This window comes from Lactuca sativa, chromosome 5 (assembly GCF_002870075.4).
Source record: "Lactuca sativa cultivar Salinas chromosome 5, Lsat_Salinas_v11, whole genome shotgun sequence".
Taxonomy (NCBI): Eukaryota; Viridiplantae; Streptophyta; class Magnoliopsida; order Asterales; family Asteraceae; genus Lactuca; species Lactuca sativa.
The window spans coordinates 352,839,392-352,859,112 of NC_056627.2; the positions used below are offsets into that span (position 1 = coordinate 352,839,392).

At 35.0% G+C, this 19,721-nt stretch overlaps 1 protein-coding gene across 1 annotated transcript; it reads left to right on the forward strand.

Moving 5' to 3' along the window:
• Positions 1–750: 750 nt before the first annotated feature.
• On the forward strand, positions 751–3,773 carry LOC111900651 (E3 ubiquitin-protein ligase CHIP). The gene is made up of 8 exons (XM_023896534.3): positions 751–1,093; positions 1,192–1,259; positions 1,543–1,606; positions 2,384–2,455; positions 2,725–2,858; positions 2,936–3,062; positions 3,131–3,241; positions 3,399–3,773. Exons 1-8 carry the CDS (start codon positions 983–985, stop codon positions 3,522–3,524), a joined length of 813 nt encoding a protein of 270 aa, XP_023752302.1. The 5' UTR covers positions 751–982; the 3' UTR covers positions 3,525–3,773.
• The last annotated feature ends 15,948 nt before the right edge of the window (positions 3,774–19,721 follow it).

Sequence of the window (19,721 nt, forward strand, 5' to 3'; positions counted from 1 at the left end):
TAAATTATTCATGGTTACAAGTGATATTCGATTCCAGATATATTTACTTTTAGCAGACCAAACTTAATAACCGATGATATTTTAACTAATTTGAAGATTCGACATATCATATTTTATGTATTGATTTTTGAAGTTACAAAAAACCTCTTGATTATTGGTTTTTTACTTTATTTATTTTTTATTAAAATAACTTTATTTTATTTTTAAAATCTATTTACTAACTTTATTTTATTTTCTTAATTATTAAATATTTATAAATTTTGTCATATAGTTTACATTAAAATGAAAATGATAATAATTATATTTTAAATTTTATTTAGAAGTTTTAATATTGTTTTAGTTTTAGTGTTTGCATTCTTGATTTTTTAATAATATATATTTTTTAAGATTTTAATAATAAAACCTATTAAGAACATTATAACCAACAACATAAAAAATGTAAAAATTACAAGTAAAAAAGTTAGGCCAGATAAAAAGGTTTGTTAAATAGGAAAAATAAAATTAAAAATTGATTTCTTTATTAATATCGGAATACTACGATAGAGAATTTGTTTCGAAGGTTTCAAACGTTAATTTCGTAATACTAACTTTTAAACCATTAACAAAATGATTTTTTTAAAAGGAAATTATGAAAAACCAAAAACTAATCGATAAATAACTAAATGATAAAAATATAAAACTTAAAAAAAATGTTTTAATTTAAAAATCTTGGATTTAAAATGTTAACCATGATCGTAATTTTCAGAAACTTTCAAAATGCAATCCCAATTCCCAAACACCCTTTTCATACCTAATCACACACAATCGTTGACGGACCAGTCATATTCGACGGTGATCTAGAACCATCCTCGCCTCCGATATTAGTTTCCGCTCCCGCCGTCGCCAACGTTTTTCTCTCGCTCTCTCTTCTCGCCCTTCACGATCCGTTTCTTTACTCAAGGATTTGGAGGGAGAGAAAATTACACTCACAGAAGGATCGGTAATGGCGAAGGGCGTGAGTTCGGCGGCCGTGCAAGCAGAACAACTTAAGCAAGATGGAAACCTCTATTTCAAGAAGAATCGGTTGGGAGCCGCCATCGATGCTTATACCGAGGTATTCTCACAATTGGATTTGTTTTAAACCCGATCATTTTATGATCGTAATCTGTTTGATGAAATGCTGCTTTCTTCCTTTGTTTTTCAAATTTCCAGGCGATCACTTTGTGCCCTGATGTTCCGGTTTATTGGACCAATCGGGCTTTATGCCATCGCAAGCGCAAGTATGTATCCCATATACTTTCTTCATAAAGAGGTTTTTATGTGTCATTTAGGATTTGTTAGTAAGAAACAGTCACGCAGTCAAACCTATACTTCGTAAATGTAAATTGAAATGAATATTGCTACTCAAAGTATAGAAGTCATGTCAGTTTTGGAGTTGATGATGACCACGTTTGACATCAACAATCAAAATACAACTTCATTTTGGGAGGGAGTGCTAGGGTTTGCTGTAAATTTCCAATAATGACTAATTTTGTATTTGTGTATTACGTTTCTTGTGTATAGTGATTGGGCAAGAGTTGAAGAGGACTGTCTGAAGGCTGTTCAGCTTGATCATAAATCTGTCAAGGTCTAGACTTGAGATTTCTTTTTCATGCACATATACATAATACACTAATCACTTGCTTACTGTTTCTTTTCTTTTTCAGTTTTATAACCCTTCATTTTTTGTTGCTGACATCTCATTTGAAGATTGCAGGCAGCCAATTCCTTTTATTAAATCTATACATGCAAACCCTTTATATCGTGTGTCTGTTTTATCCATCGCCTTAAACAAGCCAACATACATGGAGAAAGATCAACATTAATAATTCTATCAGAGAAATGTATTTAACAAAAAACAAAAAAAATGATAACATAAGGAAACATTGTTTTTTTACCTTTATGTAGAAATTAGTATGCATGAATTGAAGTTGCTCCTAAGTAGATTGAGCTCCATCTTGTTCTTTTCTAGGCTCTTTAGTCACATTTCTATCTCCCAACAATGGTATTACCATTTCACTTCAACAACAAAAGTTCCCCCCTATCAAAATATTTCTAGAAACAAGTATCTGTTTATTATGCAATATGCTGTGATTGAAACATCAATTAATATACGCTTGATAACGAACAAAAATAGGAAAACAGTGAAACCTAAGGACATGCTTTTAAGGAATAGGGGGAGTACAATGATCTATATTATCGGAGTAGACATTAATGATAAATTGATAACTATTCATTAGATTGCCTTTTGTGTGTCATCTTACCAGCATTCTATAAAAGTTTACCATAAAAGATTAAAAATAATATCTTTTTACTTGCATGTAAAATGTTTTGTTAACAAAATGAAACACTTGTGAGACTGCAGGGTCATTACATGCTAGGACTTGCATTGCTACAAAGGGAAAAATACGCTGAAGGAATAAAATCATTGGAAAGGGTATCACATTAAATCGTTTTTATTCTTTTCTTTATTAAGTAAAAAAAGAAACACCCGTTAAGGAGCTGTATGATAGTTGTTGATTGAGTCAGACCCAACTTATTACTAAACTCAGTAAGAGGCATATAAGAGGTTATAGGACCGAATCAGAGACAGGCTTCTAATTGTGGTATCAAACAGTCTGAATCTGACTGAGTCAGATCCAACAAGACTAGTAAAAGGCACATCAAACAAACCCTTTAGACACTATTAACAGTATCACCATGCAGGCTTTGGATCATGGGAGAGGTGCACACCCTAATAGCTATATGGTGGAGGAGATATGGCAGGAATTAGCAAAAGCAAAGTATCAGGAATGGGAACGTGATTCCACCAAGCGATCATGGGAATTGCAAAATCTCCAGTATGTTTCATTTTTGATGTTAACTTAATCTTTTGAATTTTCTTTTTTAAAAAATATATATTTTTTATGTGGCACAGAGACTCATGTGAGATAGCACTTAGAGAAAAACACGTGCATGAAGATGCGGCTGACTCTACTTCACAACAGTTAGCGGATCTTAAATTAGTATTCGCCAAAGCTGCAGAAGCCGACATCCCAACTGAGGTCGGTGCTCTATACATAATATTTTAAAAAAAATAAATAAATAAACGAGGGCAAATTTGTAATTTCAGGTTCCGGACTATCTTTGCTGCAAAATCACGCTTGATATATTCCGTGATCCTGTCATCACTCCAAGTGGTTTAACCTACGAAAGGGCTGTCATTCTCGATCATCTAGAAAAGGTATTTCAGTAAGTTACATTTTTGGTCCCTGAGTATGCTGATTTCTGCAATTTTGGTCCAAAAACGAGTCATGCTGCTTGAAACATGGGACCAAAATCAGCTATTGCTTTACTTTTAGATATTTACCTAAAAATGGGTTGATTTGATTTTGAGTTAGGTGGGGAAGTTTGATCCGATTACACGGGAAACCCTTTTCCCATCACAATTGGTTCAAAATTTGGCGATAAAGGAAGCGGTAGGGGCGTTTTTGGAAAAACATGGTTGGGCATATAAGATGGACTGAAACTTAATGTCTCTTTGCATAGATAAGATATGATGATATATGATATGGTATTTGGGGGTTGGTGGTAAATAGAGAGGGGGTTAAACAATTGATCTATTGTACAGCTTTAAAACCAAACCCTGGTCTTTTTGGGATTGCTAGTAGTATTGGGAGAGAGGTACATTTGGCTTTTCTGATTGTACAGTTGAGTGGCAAAACTTGCTACTTTAAGTTTTAATTATGACAAAAATTGTGAAATGGGGTTTTTCATTTTATGGGACTTTCTAAGTTCATCTTTGAGAATACAAAAAGTTTAATATACAAGTAGGGTAACCAAAGAGGAATACAAGAGATGTTCACCATAACTGAAACAAAGTTAGTATTGCTTTTACCACATGTACATTTTTCATATACAATTGATTGATAAGCAACAATTTTTTTTTTCAAATAGAATCTAAGTTCAAAGAAAAAGAACTGTAATGTGTTCTAGGGTTTTGAAGTGGTTATTACATTCATAGAGGAAATGTAAAAGAAAAATGGAAGCGTCAACCATTATACTACAAAAATTTATTACATGAGGTTAACGAATTGTAATAGGCTGTTTTATGTTTTTTTAGAAAGGAAATCTTCAGAAAAGTCTTAAAATTTTATCCTAATTTACGAAAAAGTCCCAAACTAAAATTTGTTTACGAAAAAGTATGAATTACCGGTAAAAATGGCGATTTGACCATTTTTTTCCGGTTTACCGGTTTCATTACTTTCCTATTTCAATAAAGTCCCAATATTTTATCTTAATTTACGAATAAGTTCCAAACTAAAATTTAGTGATGATTTAGTTCTTTTCTTCATCAAACATACATTTTTTTGGTTTCATTGCTGATTCAAACACATAGTCATTAAATTAGTTGATAAGATGGATACGTTGGGTTATATAATGTCATGTTTACCATAAAACATGATATCTTGATATATTGTATATTTTGTACAATATAAAATGCATCTGACGAAGACTGTAATAATCACATAAACTCGCAACAACTATGCTATTTTTACGTTTATAAGAAATTTCAAATTGTCTATCTAATCTTATGTAACCCAATATATCCATCACATCTGACATCAACTCATTTTCTGCCATTTTTTCTTGCAAACACATATTTTATTGGTTTCATTGCTGACCTAGATACATAGTTATAAATGAGCCGATGAGATGTATATCAAAATTTTATAGTAAATATATTATTATATAACCCAACATATCCATCTTATCAACTAATTTAATGACTATGTGTTTGAATCAGCAATGAGACCGATAAAATGTATGTTTGATAGAGAAAAGGGCAAAATCATCACTAAATTATAGTTTGCGACTTATTCATAAATTAGGGTAAAATATTGGGACTTTAATGAAACAGGAAAGTAATGAAACCGGTAAACCGGGAAAAAAGGGTTAAATCGTCATTATTACCGGTAATTCATGCTTTTTCGTAAACAAATTTTAATTTGGGACTTTTTCGTAAATTAGGGTAAAATTTTAGGATTTTTCTGGAGATTTCCCTTTCTAGAATGACAGGAATTTCATTAAAAACGTACCAGCAAGAAGCTGGAATCAAAAGAACAAATAAAACGAAAACATTACACAATTGCCATAATTGTATTTTGAAGCCATAAAATCCACTTAAACGCCACCTTAGACCTATTAAAGCACAATGTAAAGCTCGTGAGACAAATGTCGTCAATGATAAAACATTTTTTACGCATCTATTTTTTTCTTCCAGAAGCCTTATTCCTAAAAAATCAGATGTATAACCACATAGCGAAGAAAACCCTTTCCAACAACAAACTTTCTTAATCAAAAGCTGTTAAAACATTGGGACCAATCTCCATAAGAAAACAAGATTGACACATCCAATCCTACCATCAAAGCAATCTCTCCAACACAATAACCGTAACTAGGCAAGAAAAGAAAAGGTGATGAACAGACTCAACCCCACCCCACTATTGGACATGAAAAACTATGAATCTCCATACCCCGTTTAGACAGATTCATCATAGTTTGAGAGCCCATCGAGCATCAATCTCCAAGTGAAAAACATTAAGCTTGAAAAGCACAAGTTTCACCCACCTAGAGGAAACCAACTTAAGAAAAGTTGAATCCATAAAATACTGCGCTGAAGCTACTGAAATTACAAACCCATTCGTTAGGGTGCGTAGTCAAGGAAACCATAGCAAAAATAGAGCCAAAAACTATTGGTGATTTTAGTGTCACCATGTCATTTTATGTAACTGGAACTAACATGTGAGCTAAAGGGATTCTTAATTTGTACTCTAATATATGTACGGGTTGGTGTGGAGTGCACGTATGTATAAGATCGCATTAGAAGCCGGTTCGATGTCAAGTCGGGGGTCGGGGCAGCGCCCCTGGGTCCGAGGTTTCTAAAGGGGTGCCGCCCCTTTGGCGGGGTCTAAGGGGCAGAACCCCTGGCTGGGGTCCCGCTGATATCCATATCTTTACCACAATCCCTATAGTATCCTACAAGACCCCCCACCTACCCACCAAAAAAAAATTCTCACTCCCTTCCCCTCTCATTGGATAACTAAGAAGAGATCAAGACCAAGAAGAGTGATTTTTCTTTTTTTCAACTGAAGACCTCCTAATTCAACTCTAAAGCAAACATCTTAGGGAACTGATTAGAAAAAGAAAGGAACATCATTCCACCACATATCCTTCCAAAACGAAGTACAAACACAATTACCCGTCACCTTCTTTTAGTTGGCCAACAAATTCACACCATGTTGTAGGTCTAATTTTCCTGAAATATTTGGGTCTTACTTGCTTCCCTTTATCTTGTATACACGAGTGCAATTATGGAATCATGGGAGTCTACTACTGGAATTGAAGATCGAAGCTCTATGTCGTTAGGTCAAATACAAATCAAGGATTAAGGTTAATCCGAGATATCTTGTTCTCGGCCCATACATGAATCGTGCATAATATTCCCTTGAATGTGATTGGACCGTGCCTGTAATGGCTTGGTCCATCACATCTAGCCCCAATTTAGTCTGCTTCATGTTCCTTGAGTGCTCCATCCCCACAACCTTATGTATGATGTTTGTTCATTACTTAGACTATGATCATATCGTACACTATGTTTCATATTATTTGACCTTAATAAGATCAAGTTGACAATCTCATAGTTATGTATGCTAGTGATGCAACCTCCGACTCAGACCTAGACCAATCAGCTTGCTTACCAGATCCTTCGGCCTTCGACCCATGTTCCCAGTCAAGATGATGATCACGGTTAGGCCCGATTTCCTAATCGCAATCCAGCTGGAATTCTCTCTACATTTGAATTAATTTTTTTGAGTGTATCCCTAATTTTTTGTTAGACTTTTAGTCATATCCTAGTTCCTAGTTTATGGGATTTAATTTCCGTTAAATACTCTAAATGTTTTTGTTGATAGATGATTGATAATTAAATAAAGAGAAAATTTATAACTTGCTTTTATTAATCCAATTTGATTGCTAAGAATATTGCATCAATTGGTATGAGAGCTCAAGGATAGTAGAACGTGGAAGACACAACCATCAATTAAATTGTAAAAACGCCGACTGAGGCAACTATGACATCCAATGCGACCCACGAGACATAAAAAAGATCGCCCGCCTCTAGAATGGATCCCCCAGCCAACCCGTTACGGAATCTGGGAATCAAGATCGAGTTACCAGAGTTTGACAAGAGAGCACAACCGGATGAATTTATCGATCGACTCCACACAATGGATCGAGTCTTTAACATGCGGGACATTCCCGACAGGTACAAGGTCAAACTGGTTGCCATCAAACTCAAGAAATATGCCTTGCTTTGATGGGAACATGTGAAAATGAAACACGTGTAGGAAGGTAGGTCTCAGGTCACAACCTGGGACAAGATGAAAAAAGCTCTTAAAAGAATTTTTTTTGCCACCAACTTATTGCCAGGCCTTCCAGGAATACCACAATTTCAGCCAACGAACAACCACTGTTGAAGAACTGATTATAGGGGTCGAAGAGGAAGAGGATCAAACTATTTCCTGATTTTTAGGAGCTTTGCGACCAAATATTGCATTGTAAGGTCACACCTTATGATCTTATGAGTCAAACACTCTATACACTAACTGTAAGCGCCAACGTCAAGATCAACATCAACACCAATGTCTCATGTCTATCAGCGTTAGTGTGTAGATAGTTATTCTATGTAACTTTTGTATATTAGGTAATGATACATATAAGTATAGAATAGATAGCAGATCCGATATCTTTGTGACAAGGATCGGTTCTTAGTATAGATTAGATACAATCCCTTCAATCAAGGATATACTTGTATATATTAGTATATATTCAACATTAGGGTGAACCCTAATGTTGAGTTTGTCTTGGTGGCCGCCTTTATGACAACCTGTTCATCTTCTCCACATGGATCTTTTTGGACCATTCCCGATTAAGTCAAAAGTTGGGAAGAAGTATACTCTCGTTATTGTGAATGAATTTTCAAGATTCACCTGGGTAGTCTTTTTAAGAAAGAACGTCATGCAACCGATGAAATCATTTCTCTCATAAAGTAATGGGAAGTTCTCTATGATCACAAAGTAAGACAATTACATAATAAACATGGAACTAAATTTAGAAACTCCTCATTGGAAGATTTTTGCTTAATTTCAGGATTTTCTCAGAATTTCTCCGCTGCTAGAACTTGTCAACAAAATGGTATTATGGAGAGAAGAAACGTAACTCTCATTGAAGCTGGAAGAACTATGGTCATTGAAGCTAGTCTTCCTTTGTCATTTTGAGCTGAAGATGTCAACACAACATGTTATACCCAAAACAATTTATTATTGTTAAGCGTTATAGGAAAACTGCCTATGAGCTACTTAAGGGAATGGAACTGGACATCTCTTATTTTCATGTGTTTGGGGGTGTTTGTTAAATCTTGAATTAAAGAGATCAACGCTCGAAGTTTGAAGCTAAAGCTGATGAATGAGTGTTTCTAGGTTATTCTAGTGTATCCAAGGCTTTCGAGGTATTCAATATTTCAAGGCAAAATGTTGAGGAAAAAACTCATGTCACTTTCGATGAAGACTCATTTATTCATGATCGGGTTGATCATCCCTCATCAATTATGAATGAACTTACTTACAGTCCTTCAGAACCCATTCCTTATTTCTTGCCAAATGACACTGAGTTTGTTGTTCCAAATGTTGATCAAATCATGAACTCACATCCTATCTCTGAAGATCAGCATGTCCTCTTTGAAGAAGTTGAGCCATCTAATCAGGAAGACTCTGCTCAAAGTAATACATATGAACGCTCTAATCTAAAAATTCTTCGAGATCATCCTGAATCTCAAATCATTGGAGATGTAAATTATGTGATTCTCACTCGTACCAGAGTTAGTAGCAACTTCTGCATGGTGGTGAATTTTGTCTTTGATGATTGAACCAAAGAATGTCACTGACGCCCTAAAAGAAGCTGATTGAATCAAGGCTATGCAGGATGTGCTGAATGAATTTGAATGTTATCGTGTGTGGACTTTTGTTCCCAATCCCCAAGGAAAAAATATCATTGAAACTCGTTGGGTATTCAGGAATAAGATAGATGAAGATGGGATCGTCATAAAAAATAAAGCTAGACTTGTGGCTCAAGGTTTTGTCAGCTGGAAGGGTTAGACTATGATGACACATTTGCTCCTGTTTCTAGACTTGAAGCTATTCATTTGTTTCTTGCCTTTGCTTCTTTCAAGAACTTCAAAGTCTATCAAATGGATGTCAAGACTGCCTTCTTACAAGGAGATCTTCAAGAAGAAGTTTTTCTAAAGCAACCTCCAGGGTTTGAAATTGAAGAGTTTCCGAATAATGTGTATCGTCCTGATAAAGCTGTCTATGGTTTAAAGTAGGCACCTAGAGCATGGTATGACACATTGGCGAGCTATCTTCTTGCAAGTGGATACAAACGAGGAAATATTGACAACTCTTTGTTCATCAAACATTAAGGATCTCACATCATTTTTGCTCAAGTGTATGTTGATGATATAATTTTCGAATCCACTTATGAAAAACTAAGTTCAAAATTTGCGAAGATCATGGCTAAGAAGTTCGAGATGAGCATGATGGGTGAACTAACTTTCTTTTTGGGTTTGCAGTTAAACAACTAAATGATGAATTTTTTTGTGAAGCTAAATATATTGCAGACATGCTAAAGAAGTATGGTTTCTCTGATTGCAAGCCGGTAAAGACTCCGATGTCCTCATCAGCATCTATTGGCACTGATATAAATGGCGCATATGCGAATGTAACTCTATATCGAGGAATGATACGATCTTTGCTCTATCTTACTGCAAGTCACCTTGACATTATGTTTGCTACTATATTGTGTTCTCGTTATCAAGCCAGTCCTAAGGAATCTCATCTTCTTGCTGCAAAAAGGATTTTTCGCTACTTAAAGCATACACCCAATATTGGGTTATGGTATCCTCATGATTTTGAGTTCAAACTGGTGGGATACACAGACTACGATCATGGTGTTGGGTTTTGAGCATTCTAACACTTCCTAAGTGTACATGCAACCCTAAATACCTTGGATCTATGTTTTCTCTATTATACATGCAAATAAGAACATCCAAGGTATTATCCTAATCTAGCATACAAAAACTATGAATGTAACAAGATAGAATACATACCTCTTGATGTAGCTTGATGTCTTCAAGCTTTAAGAGCTTAGCCCCAATAGTGTGGAAGCCTCAAGTGGAATCACAAATCACCAAGACACCTTGGAATACTTTAGAGAATATGATTACTTGGTTCTCTCTAGTGAAATTGGCTAGCCCTTCTTTAGTGTATCCACACTAGTGCCAATTTCACCAACCAAAGACATCTTTATATAGTATGGAGGATTAGGGTTAAACCCTAATACCCATGACCTTTCATTTCCTAGGATCCATGGGTTAAACACTCCATGGACTATCCATGAAAGCTTAGCCCAACCTAAATGAACTTGGCCCATTCCATATATATAAGAGTCCATATTTAATTAGTTCCTTTTGATCACTTAATTAATTATAAATTAATTCTTGATCAATACTAATTAAATAATATGATTCCATATTAATATATTAGAACTTATAACATATTAATATTAATCATAAACATACTATTCTCAAAAGATTATCCATATAAATTGTGTCGGTGAAGTGCAACCCAAATGGACCATGCCTGGTCGGGTCAAGTACATACCAAATATAGTTATGGACTTAGACATTAATCCAACAGTCTCCCACTTGGATAAGTCTAAAACTATTATTGCGTATGACTTCAAACCTAACTGGCAATCGTAGCTCTTAAAGCTGCTGTCGAACTCTGATCTTGTCAACGAACTTGTCCATTAGATAAGGGATCATATATTCCTCCATTCTAGATATCGTATGGACTGAGACATGGATTATAATCATTCTCTCTGTCCATTTGTTGTTTCCCGATTTTCGATTTATGACGACTGACTAATTGAACAAATCAAATCAGTCCTGGCCCGGCCGAGCACTTCCATTTGTCATCATCAAATCATCGAGGGACCCACAGATATCGATTTTATCCCGAAGGTAAAAGGAATGGATAAACTTCGACTCATATGGCTTGTTCTACTACTTGTTGAATCATACACAAAGGCACGTTTTATAGCACCGAGTTACCAAATGTGTTTTCGTGCAATCAATGTACAACCAACTCATAGTAACAACTCATATCTCTAGGTTTGAAGAATATAAGATATTATAATCTCATGATCACTCATGATAAAATCCATGAAGTGATTCCAATGAGCGCGGGTTGAATCCAATACTCAGAACTTATGAGCACTCATGAGTGTTGTAGCCCTTTGTCCAACACCTTAGACCTCTACAAGCCAACCCATGACAGTCTTAATTCATATCTACTTCCAACATATGACCGACTGTGGATGTTTGAATAGCTTAGTTATTCAGGAAGAATAACCCAGTTTATTCGCGAAGTCAAAACATGCAAAATAAAACACAATAATAATTGAATCCAATATGGTATCATCCCTTTGAACATAAATAAAACACCTTTTATTTATCACCATATGATTACACATTATTCATTGTATACTGTTTCAGCTATCAACTTTATTCTTGAATTTAAAACAATAGTTGTCCCATGCTCCAAGCATGTACACTATGTTTTCTTAAACACTAGTCATGCCACACACCAAGTATGCATACTATGTTTGTCTATGATCTTTACTTTGTGAACTAGATCAATTGAACATAACTTCAATGATTCTCTTTTCACACTCCCAAATCCTTACTGCAAATGCAAGAATTGCAAATTCATGCCATTTACAGAAATCTGTTAGATTCTAAACTTATATGCATTGATCCTCTTGTAACGATTATGCACAAAGTCACAAAGACTTGGCAACAATCATTACAGAGTATTCCAAAGGGGATCAACTCCTTGGAAATATCCTTCTTGCATTAAGTTTCCTTAATCTTACACAGATTGAAAATTCTAACTTTGAAACATTTCCAGATTCCATTTTGACTATCACTTCTGAACAAGAGTTGCCTCCTTACAGATTATGTCAATATGGTCCTTCCAGAATTATCACTATACTTCCAATTGTCCTTGAGTAACCAATCTTTGGTAAACCTTAGATTGTCCTCGACAATTGTTTAATCCTTTTAGTCATATCCAGTTCTAAACCTTTTCCCTTCTTAATGCCCCAGGCATTTGGAAAATTTTAGAACGGATGAATATAGCACATGTAATCGATCCTATATCCGAAGCATATGGGACACGATTCATGATGTCTTACATAAAGACTAAACCAGTCTTTTGCTATAATATTTCCATTTCAATTTGCCAAGTTCTCATAATTCAGATTATGAAAAGGGATGCCGTAATCATAATCGAATTTTAGAACGTAAATAATGGACCCATATACAGAATTTCCTTATGTTGAGCCATTCCAACATGAAATTCATATATATCCTTGACTAAATGATTATAACCTCACGATCTAAGCTTATAGATTTGAGATGAAGCATAATTTCCTCTCCCTTAATTATAGCAAAACAACTTTTTCCCAATTGAAACTTTTGTTTTCTATAATTAACATTGCTAACTTGCAATACTTATCATAATTATCATGCTCCCACTAACATGATGATTATTAGCATAACACTTATGCTCCCACTAGCTTTGACATGTACTCAGAAATCAGCTGGACAGTCTGAAATTTAGATTCATACACCCTTTCCGTAGATAGCTCACCTGTGTGTCTAAGCAATTTCAAGAACCATGAAAAGGGATACCGTAATCATGGTCTCAATTGCTTAGGCATTTTCCATTTCTCACAAGTCCATGTTAGTGTGCCGGTTAACCACATGCGCTCCACTAACGACTTTTGAAAATGCAAATAACACAATTGATATCTTCGTAAAATCTACTTAGTGAAAGCGTTTCCTCACCATCATTTTCATGAATCGGAGAGAAACCTTATGACACTTAGATTTATATGGTGTATGAGTTCCTACCCATATGAATTTGTCAAACCATAATCACAAGACAAAGATAATGACAAATCCAAAACCATATGGATTGAACTCAATCTTAACTTCTTGCCACCTGGCAGCTCAAGGGCCTGCCATTGCTTCCAAGTTGTTATGCAACAAACTGAGAACTCTAAGAACTCATATGCAAAGCCAACTTTAACTGGAATGGGCACAGATATGTCAACACGATAGGTTATAAACCTCAAGTCGTGTGCTAGTGAAGAACTTCAGGTTTTATTCTTGATTATTTCTTGAGACTTTCAAGACCTTTAAGACTCCCACTGTCCTCTTGACATATAAGACTCCCTTGTCAAACATCCAAGAGATAGTGCGGATTCTAATCAAGAAAAACACTTTACCCAATTGGCCTAAGTTGGTCTTTGTTTTATCCAAAACATCACAACTTACCAATTTCAAATGTACAAGAGTAGAAAACTTTTACTCTTACATTTGACAAGTGTTTTAAACCTTCTTTAAGACATGTCACTCAAATGACAATCTTGGAGTATGACTCTAAGACTTGTATTGGAACGAAGTATGACTCATCTTCTTGATTTAACCATTTCAACAATTCAAGTTCCTCTTCTTAGTCATAAGAATGCACTAAGATTTCCTTAGAGAACTAATTTTGATATGGTTTCTTAATCATTAAGATGATCACAAAACTGATACTAAAGTACTCTCCCATCTTTTCAGATATGAGAAACTTTTATCCTTCTGCCTAATTTGATTCTTCTTATTCGCCCTGCCATACATTGGAACCTTTTCCAATGTCTCAGAGTTACACTTAAGCTTGTAAGTATAATCATATTTACTGAGCTTTAGTAAACTATGACGAATAGTCTTATCAATCTTTTGTGGTGGACTTAATCAGTGCACAAGAATGTGTACTCGATCCCTTAGTCCTTTACTTGACTCACACATCCATGTGGCCGAGTAATTAGTCTTAATTTTCCAAAACTTGAAAGTTCTCATTCATCATGCTATACAACTTGCATGATTCCAAGTTCCGGTCCAATTGAAACTTGGGTGATGAGAATCTTTCCTTATTTGGTAAATCTAGACATTACCACAAATGAAAGAATCAATTTCATATTTCCACTCTTGCTCTTAATGGAATCATATAAGCAACAATTTTTCCTCAAAAGCCATTGTAAGGATATTTTAAAATAAATAAAATCAAAAAATTTTTCTTTTATTTTAAAACTTTGCGGAAAAACTTATCCTTACAATCCATATGAAAACTTGTTGTTATCTATTCCTAAGCAATATCTCATAACTCCTAAGAAGTTGCTCAAGAATCCGATCTTCAAACTATGCGATAGAAATCCATCTACGCCATCAGATTCAACATATTCTTTCTTTAAGTTTCTTCACTTTTCTTTGATTCTTAAAACATCACCATGTGACCCAGTCACATCATGTATCAGGAATCTCAGAATAGAAACTTAACAGAGTTAGATAGTGGTCTTTACCTGAAGTAGAGTCAAACTTATTGACTTTAACATCCTTAGGTAAATTTGGCAGCTTTGCAACCAATGCCCCTTCCCTTGGCAATATAAACATATGGAACCTTTGATAATGGTACACGAGACTATCACAGACTTAGCTTTTCTCTTTACCATTTGGTCAACCGAGTTGACTATGGCCGATCCCTTTCCATTGGGAAGAGAATGCTTTACTGGATATCCAATGTCATCATTGTCAATGTCCATAAAGTTTTAGGAAGTTGATCTTAGCAAATAGATAAGATCATTAAGGGTCTTGTCATAGTCTGTTTCATAGGTGTCCCAAAGGAACTCACTATGTGACTTAGAAAGTGATTGAACCACCAACTTTCTCAAGACTTTGACACCCAACTCTCCCGGCTTGTCAATATGTGACTACATCTCCAAGATGTGTTCACACCTAGACCTTGCCTTGCCAATAGGGCTTGAGTGACCTTAAACTTTTCAAGAACTTGTGGGTTGGGGAGAATAATTGGAGGAGGTGAAAGAAGTATGATTTCCAAAGGACATCATCTTCATTTAGGAAACCTTGTTTCACTAGATTTGGGAAGATCATAGGTGTCTATTACAGACATCTTTTGGGAGATATTCAAGATAGTTGATTTAAAGTCCTTAATATGACACCCAATATGAAATATTAAGGCTAGGACCCAACAAACTATTTTATAACTTAGAAGAGGTATGCCGTAATCCAAGCTATAAAATATTTGAAGGTAGGTGAATGACGATTCACCAATTTCCACCAAGATAAACGAAATGAATTATTAGGTTTTAATTGGTTTTGAAACTCCTAGATCTTTGAGATTCATTGAACTTTTCAAAGGCATGTTTCAATCTCGAGTGTGCCCTTCAGGTTTTGTGACTGGGATGCCGAGGATCACAAAACAAGGTGTGAAGTAACCATGCAAATCACTTGGTACCCTTAATAAATTCCCCCTCAATCGATGTGCCGGTTAACCACACACGCTCCATCGATACTATGATAAATATTAAGTCACCCTTTACCTACCTTGTTAAGTCCAAGTTAGTGTGCCGGTTAACCACACACGCTCCACTAACGACTTAGACAAAGTGTAAAGTGTAATTTCATGGGTTAGCACCTTATTCACATTTTTCCTAAGTAACTAAGATTGGGTATTATTAAGAGTTTAGTTACTTAGTATTATCATTAATACTTTTAATGAAGGGAGAATTCTAGTCCTGTCAAACTCGTTCGGCTAACGACCCTCCACCAGTCAAGCAAGCGGTGGGTGAGAGTGGACACCCATTAAGTTGCCATTTTATAGGCAACAACCTTATACCCACCTTATAGATCGGCTTCGTGAATGAGGCGTACTAGCGGTAAGACTGACTTTACTCTTATACATATATATATTATTAACTTATAATATTATAAAGTATAAGGGTTGAATTTTAACTTTTAAAATTCTAAGGGCTAACTTGGAATTAAAGTATTCATAAGTGAAAACTTTACAAATTCCAAAACTTGAGGGCAAGTTTTGAAACTATTCAAAACTAATTAATTCCATAACTTATGTGTTTAAAGTAGTTTTAATCCAAAAACTCTTCAAGTTCCATAACTTGAGGACAAGTTATGGAAGACTTTAAACTAATAAAAGAATTAACTTTTCTTTATTTTATAACTTATGGAATTAATTAAGGTTACACCTTTTTTTTATTTTATTTTATTAAATGAAGAGACTCTTGGTCCTCCATAACTTGAGGACAAGTTATGGAGTCATAAAACCATTTAATTAGAACTAGACTCTTCATTTTTGTAACCTTTGCCAATTTTTATGAGTTTTATGATTCTTAAATGTGACTTTTCATATAACTTGAGGACAAGTTACAAAAACACATTTTAGAATCAATTCTTAGATTAATTTGGATTAAAACCAACTATCACATAATTTTATTCATTAATCTAAATTCACTCATAAAACAAGGTAACACAAAAAACTTTTGGTGATCCATAACTTATTCTTAAGTTATGGAATCCTTTAAAACATTAACACCAAATTTTGTAACTCCAAAAAAAACTTTGAATCAATTTTTTTTTTCTTTTTTTTTTTTAAAAAAAAACTCTTTAGATCAAACTTTTAAAACTAATAAAATAATCATATTATTTTATCTTTTATTAAATTTGACCTAATTCAACTCATAAAGCAAATTATTCAAATTTTACAAATAATTAGTTTTTCACAATAACAAGTAATTATCTTAAAATTTGACAAACTTCATGTTTTTTTTTTCAACTTTGAAAATAAAATATTTGCATCAATATAATAGAAAACAACCCGTGTCTCTGATACCACTGTTGGGTTTTGAGCATTCTAACACTTCCTAAGTGTACATGCAACCCTAAATACCTTGGATCTATGTTTTCTCTATTATACATGCAAATAAGAACATCCAAGGTATTATCCTAATCTAGCATACAAAAACTATGAATGTAACAAGATAGAATACATACCTCTTGATGTAGCTTGATGTCTTCAAGCTTTAAGAGCTTAGCCCCAATAGTGTGGAAGCCTCAAGTGGAATCACAAATCACCAAGACACCTTGGAATACTTTAGAGAATATGATTACTTGGTTCTCTCTAGTGAAATTGGCTAGCCCTTCTTTAGTGTATCCACACTAGTGCCAATTTCACCAACCAAAGACATCTTTATATAGTATGGAGGATTAGGGTTATACCCTAATACCCATGACCTTTCATTTCCTAGGATCCATGGGTTAAACACTCCATGGACTATCCATGAAAGCTTAGCCCAACCTAAATGAACTTGGCCCATTCCATATATATAAGAGTCCATATTTAATTAGTTCCTTTTGATCACTTAATTAATTATAAATTAATTCTTGATCAATACTAATTAAATAATATGATTCCATATTAATATATTAGAACTTATAACATATTAATATTAATCACAAACATACTATTCTCAAAAGATTATCCATATAAATTGTGTCGGTGAAGTGCAACCCAAATGGACCATGCCGGGTCGGGTCAAGTACATACCAAATATAGTTATGGACTTAGACATTAATCCAACACATGGTGGTTATGGAATTGATCCTAAAATTACTTCAGGAGGAGCTCAAATGCTTGGAGATAGACCGGTAAGCTGATCCAACAAGAAGCAAACATCAATGGCTTGTTCTACCGCTGAAGTTGAATATGTAGCCGCTGGAAGGTGTTATGCTCATATTCTATGGATTCAGAATCAACTCTTAGATTATGGTCTAAACTTCTCAAAGACTCCCATACGTTGTGACAACACTAGTCCCATTCAAATGATATAGAACCCAAGGCAACATTCTAAGACCAAGCACATTGATATCTATCATCACTTCAATGGGGACATCGTTCAAAAGGGAAAAATGGAGTTGTTCTACATTCCATCCACTGATCAGCTGGCTGGCATTTTCAACAAGGAATTGGACGAGAAGACTCTAAACAAATTGATTGGAGATCTTGGCATGCTTTCAATGACTTAATTGTTTTCTAACTCGTCTGATTTAACATTGCTTTTGCTTTCTTTCTAAAAACATAAAAAAAAAAGACAAATGCTTCTTTTATTATGTTTACAGATTTTTACATAGTTTGCTTAAGCTTTGCTTTTACTATTTATATGTATTCTCTTTTCTCTCTTCTCTCTATCTTTCAATCATATCTAAGTTTTATTTGCACCTCCTTCCTCCAGAGTTTGCAAGAGCTGGAGTCATCCAGAATGTTTTGAATGTTCTTAGTGTTGAGAAAAAGAGTGGCATCATGTCCTCTTATTCTTGCGAATATCCTCTTTCTCCTCCACTCACTGTTATGAATGCAAGGAGAAACCATCAATGCAGTAAGTCTTGTTTTCATCTATTGACTCATAATTCGATAAAACCTCGAATGCCCCTGTGTTGATCTTGACAACATAATGGTTTCATGGATTTAAGCAAGTTAACTCGTTGATTACAAAGACCATTTTCTGCTCCTCTCTTGCTCCTGATGAATATGAAGCTTGGAATCCATCTATAACGTGTAACACCCCGACTCCCAGGTATAAATTTTAAAGCTTTATATTCATAATTATAGACCTACTCGACAAGTTGGCTACCCCAACTCGTTGTGTAGAGACTAATATGGCCGTGTGTTTTATGGAACCTACTCGACGAGTTGGAGGACCCTAACTCAACGAGTAGAGGTTGTGCATGAAAACCTTAATTTTTAGGGTTTTCATGCTATTTAAAGCACCTTAAGTCCTTCCTTCTAGCCTCCTTACCACCTTTTCACGTCCAGAAGCAAACCCTAATCGATCTAACCCTATTTTGAGTGTGTGTGAGGCTAAAAATGTGTATTTGGTACATTTCTTGAAGAGGTTTGAAGAGTTAGAAGCTTGGAATGAGAAGGGGCTTGTAGATCCGGCATCTACATTGTTTTGGCATTCATTTGAAGGTAAAAAGTCATTACCTTGATCATTCTCTTACTAGATCTATTCATCCAAGAGTTTAGGGCCATTTCTAGCTTATCCTTGAAGCATTTCTGATTTTGAGCACGATTTGAAGTTGTAGCTTCAGATCTGGACTCCTCTAGGCCCTCATTGACATAAAGCCTCAAGCTTTATGAAGCTTTGTCCCTTCTCCTTGCCCTAAACCTCTTCCTAAGGCTAGTTTTGAGTGTTTTAGCTTCTTGAATCCATGCATGCACTTAAAGTTAGCAATTTTACGTGGTAACTACACCCTAGGAGTTTAGATCTACAGTTTGGAGCCTTGGTTTTTCTTAAAAACGTCTGAATAAGAAAATGACCGAAGGAACTTGACGAGTTGCATAGTCAACTCAACGAGTTGGATGAGGGTTTCCCGCTTTTTGGATTCTGCATGAACTCGACGAGTTAGCGTGATGACTCGACTAGTTGGTTAGGGTTTTCCCGATATTCTGGATGTTGCATGGACTCGACGAGTTACTTAGTAACTTGACGATTTGACTGGGGTTTTCGCGACTTTCTGGGTTCTGAAGGAACTCTGCGAGTCTGTAAGCTACACTCGATGAGTTGGGTCAACATGGACTGTTGACCTTGACCGTTGAATTTGACTTTGACCAAGGGCTGGC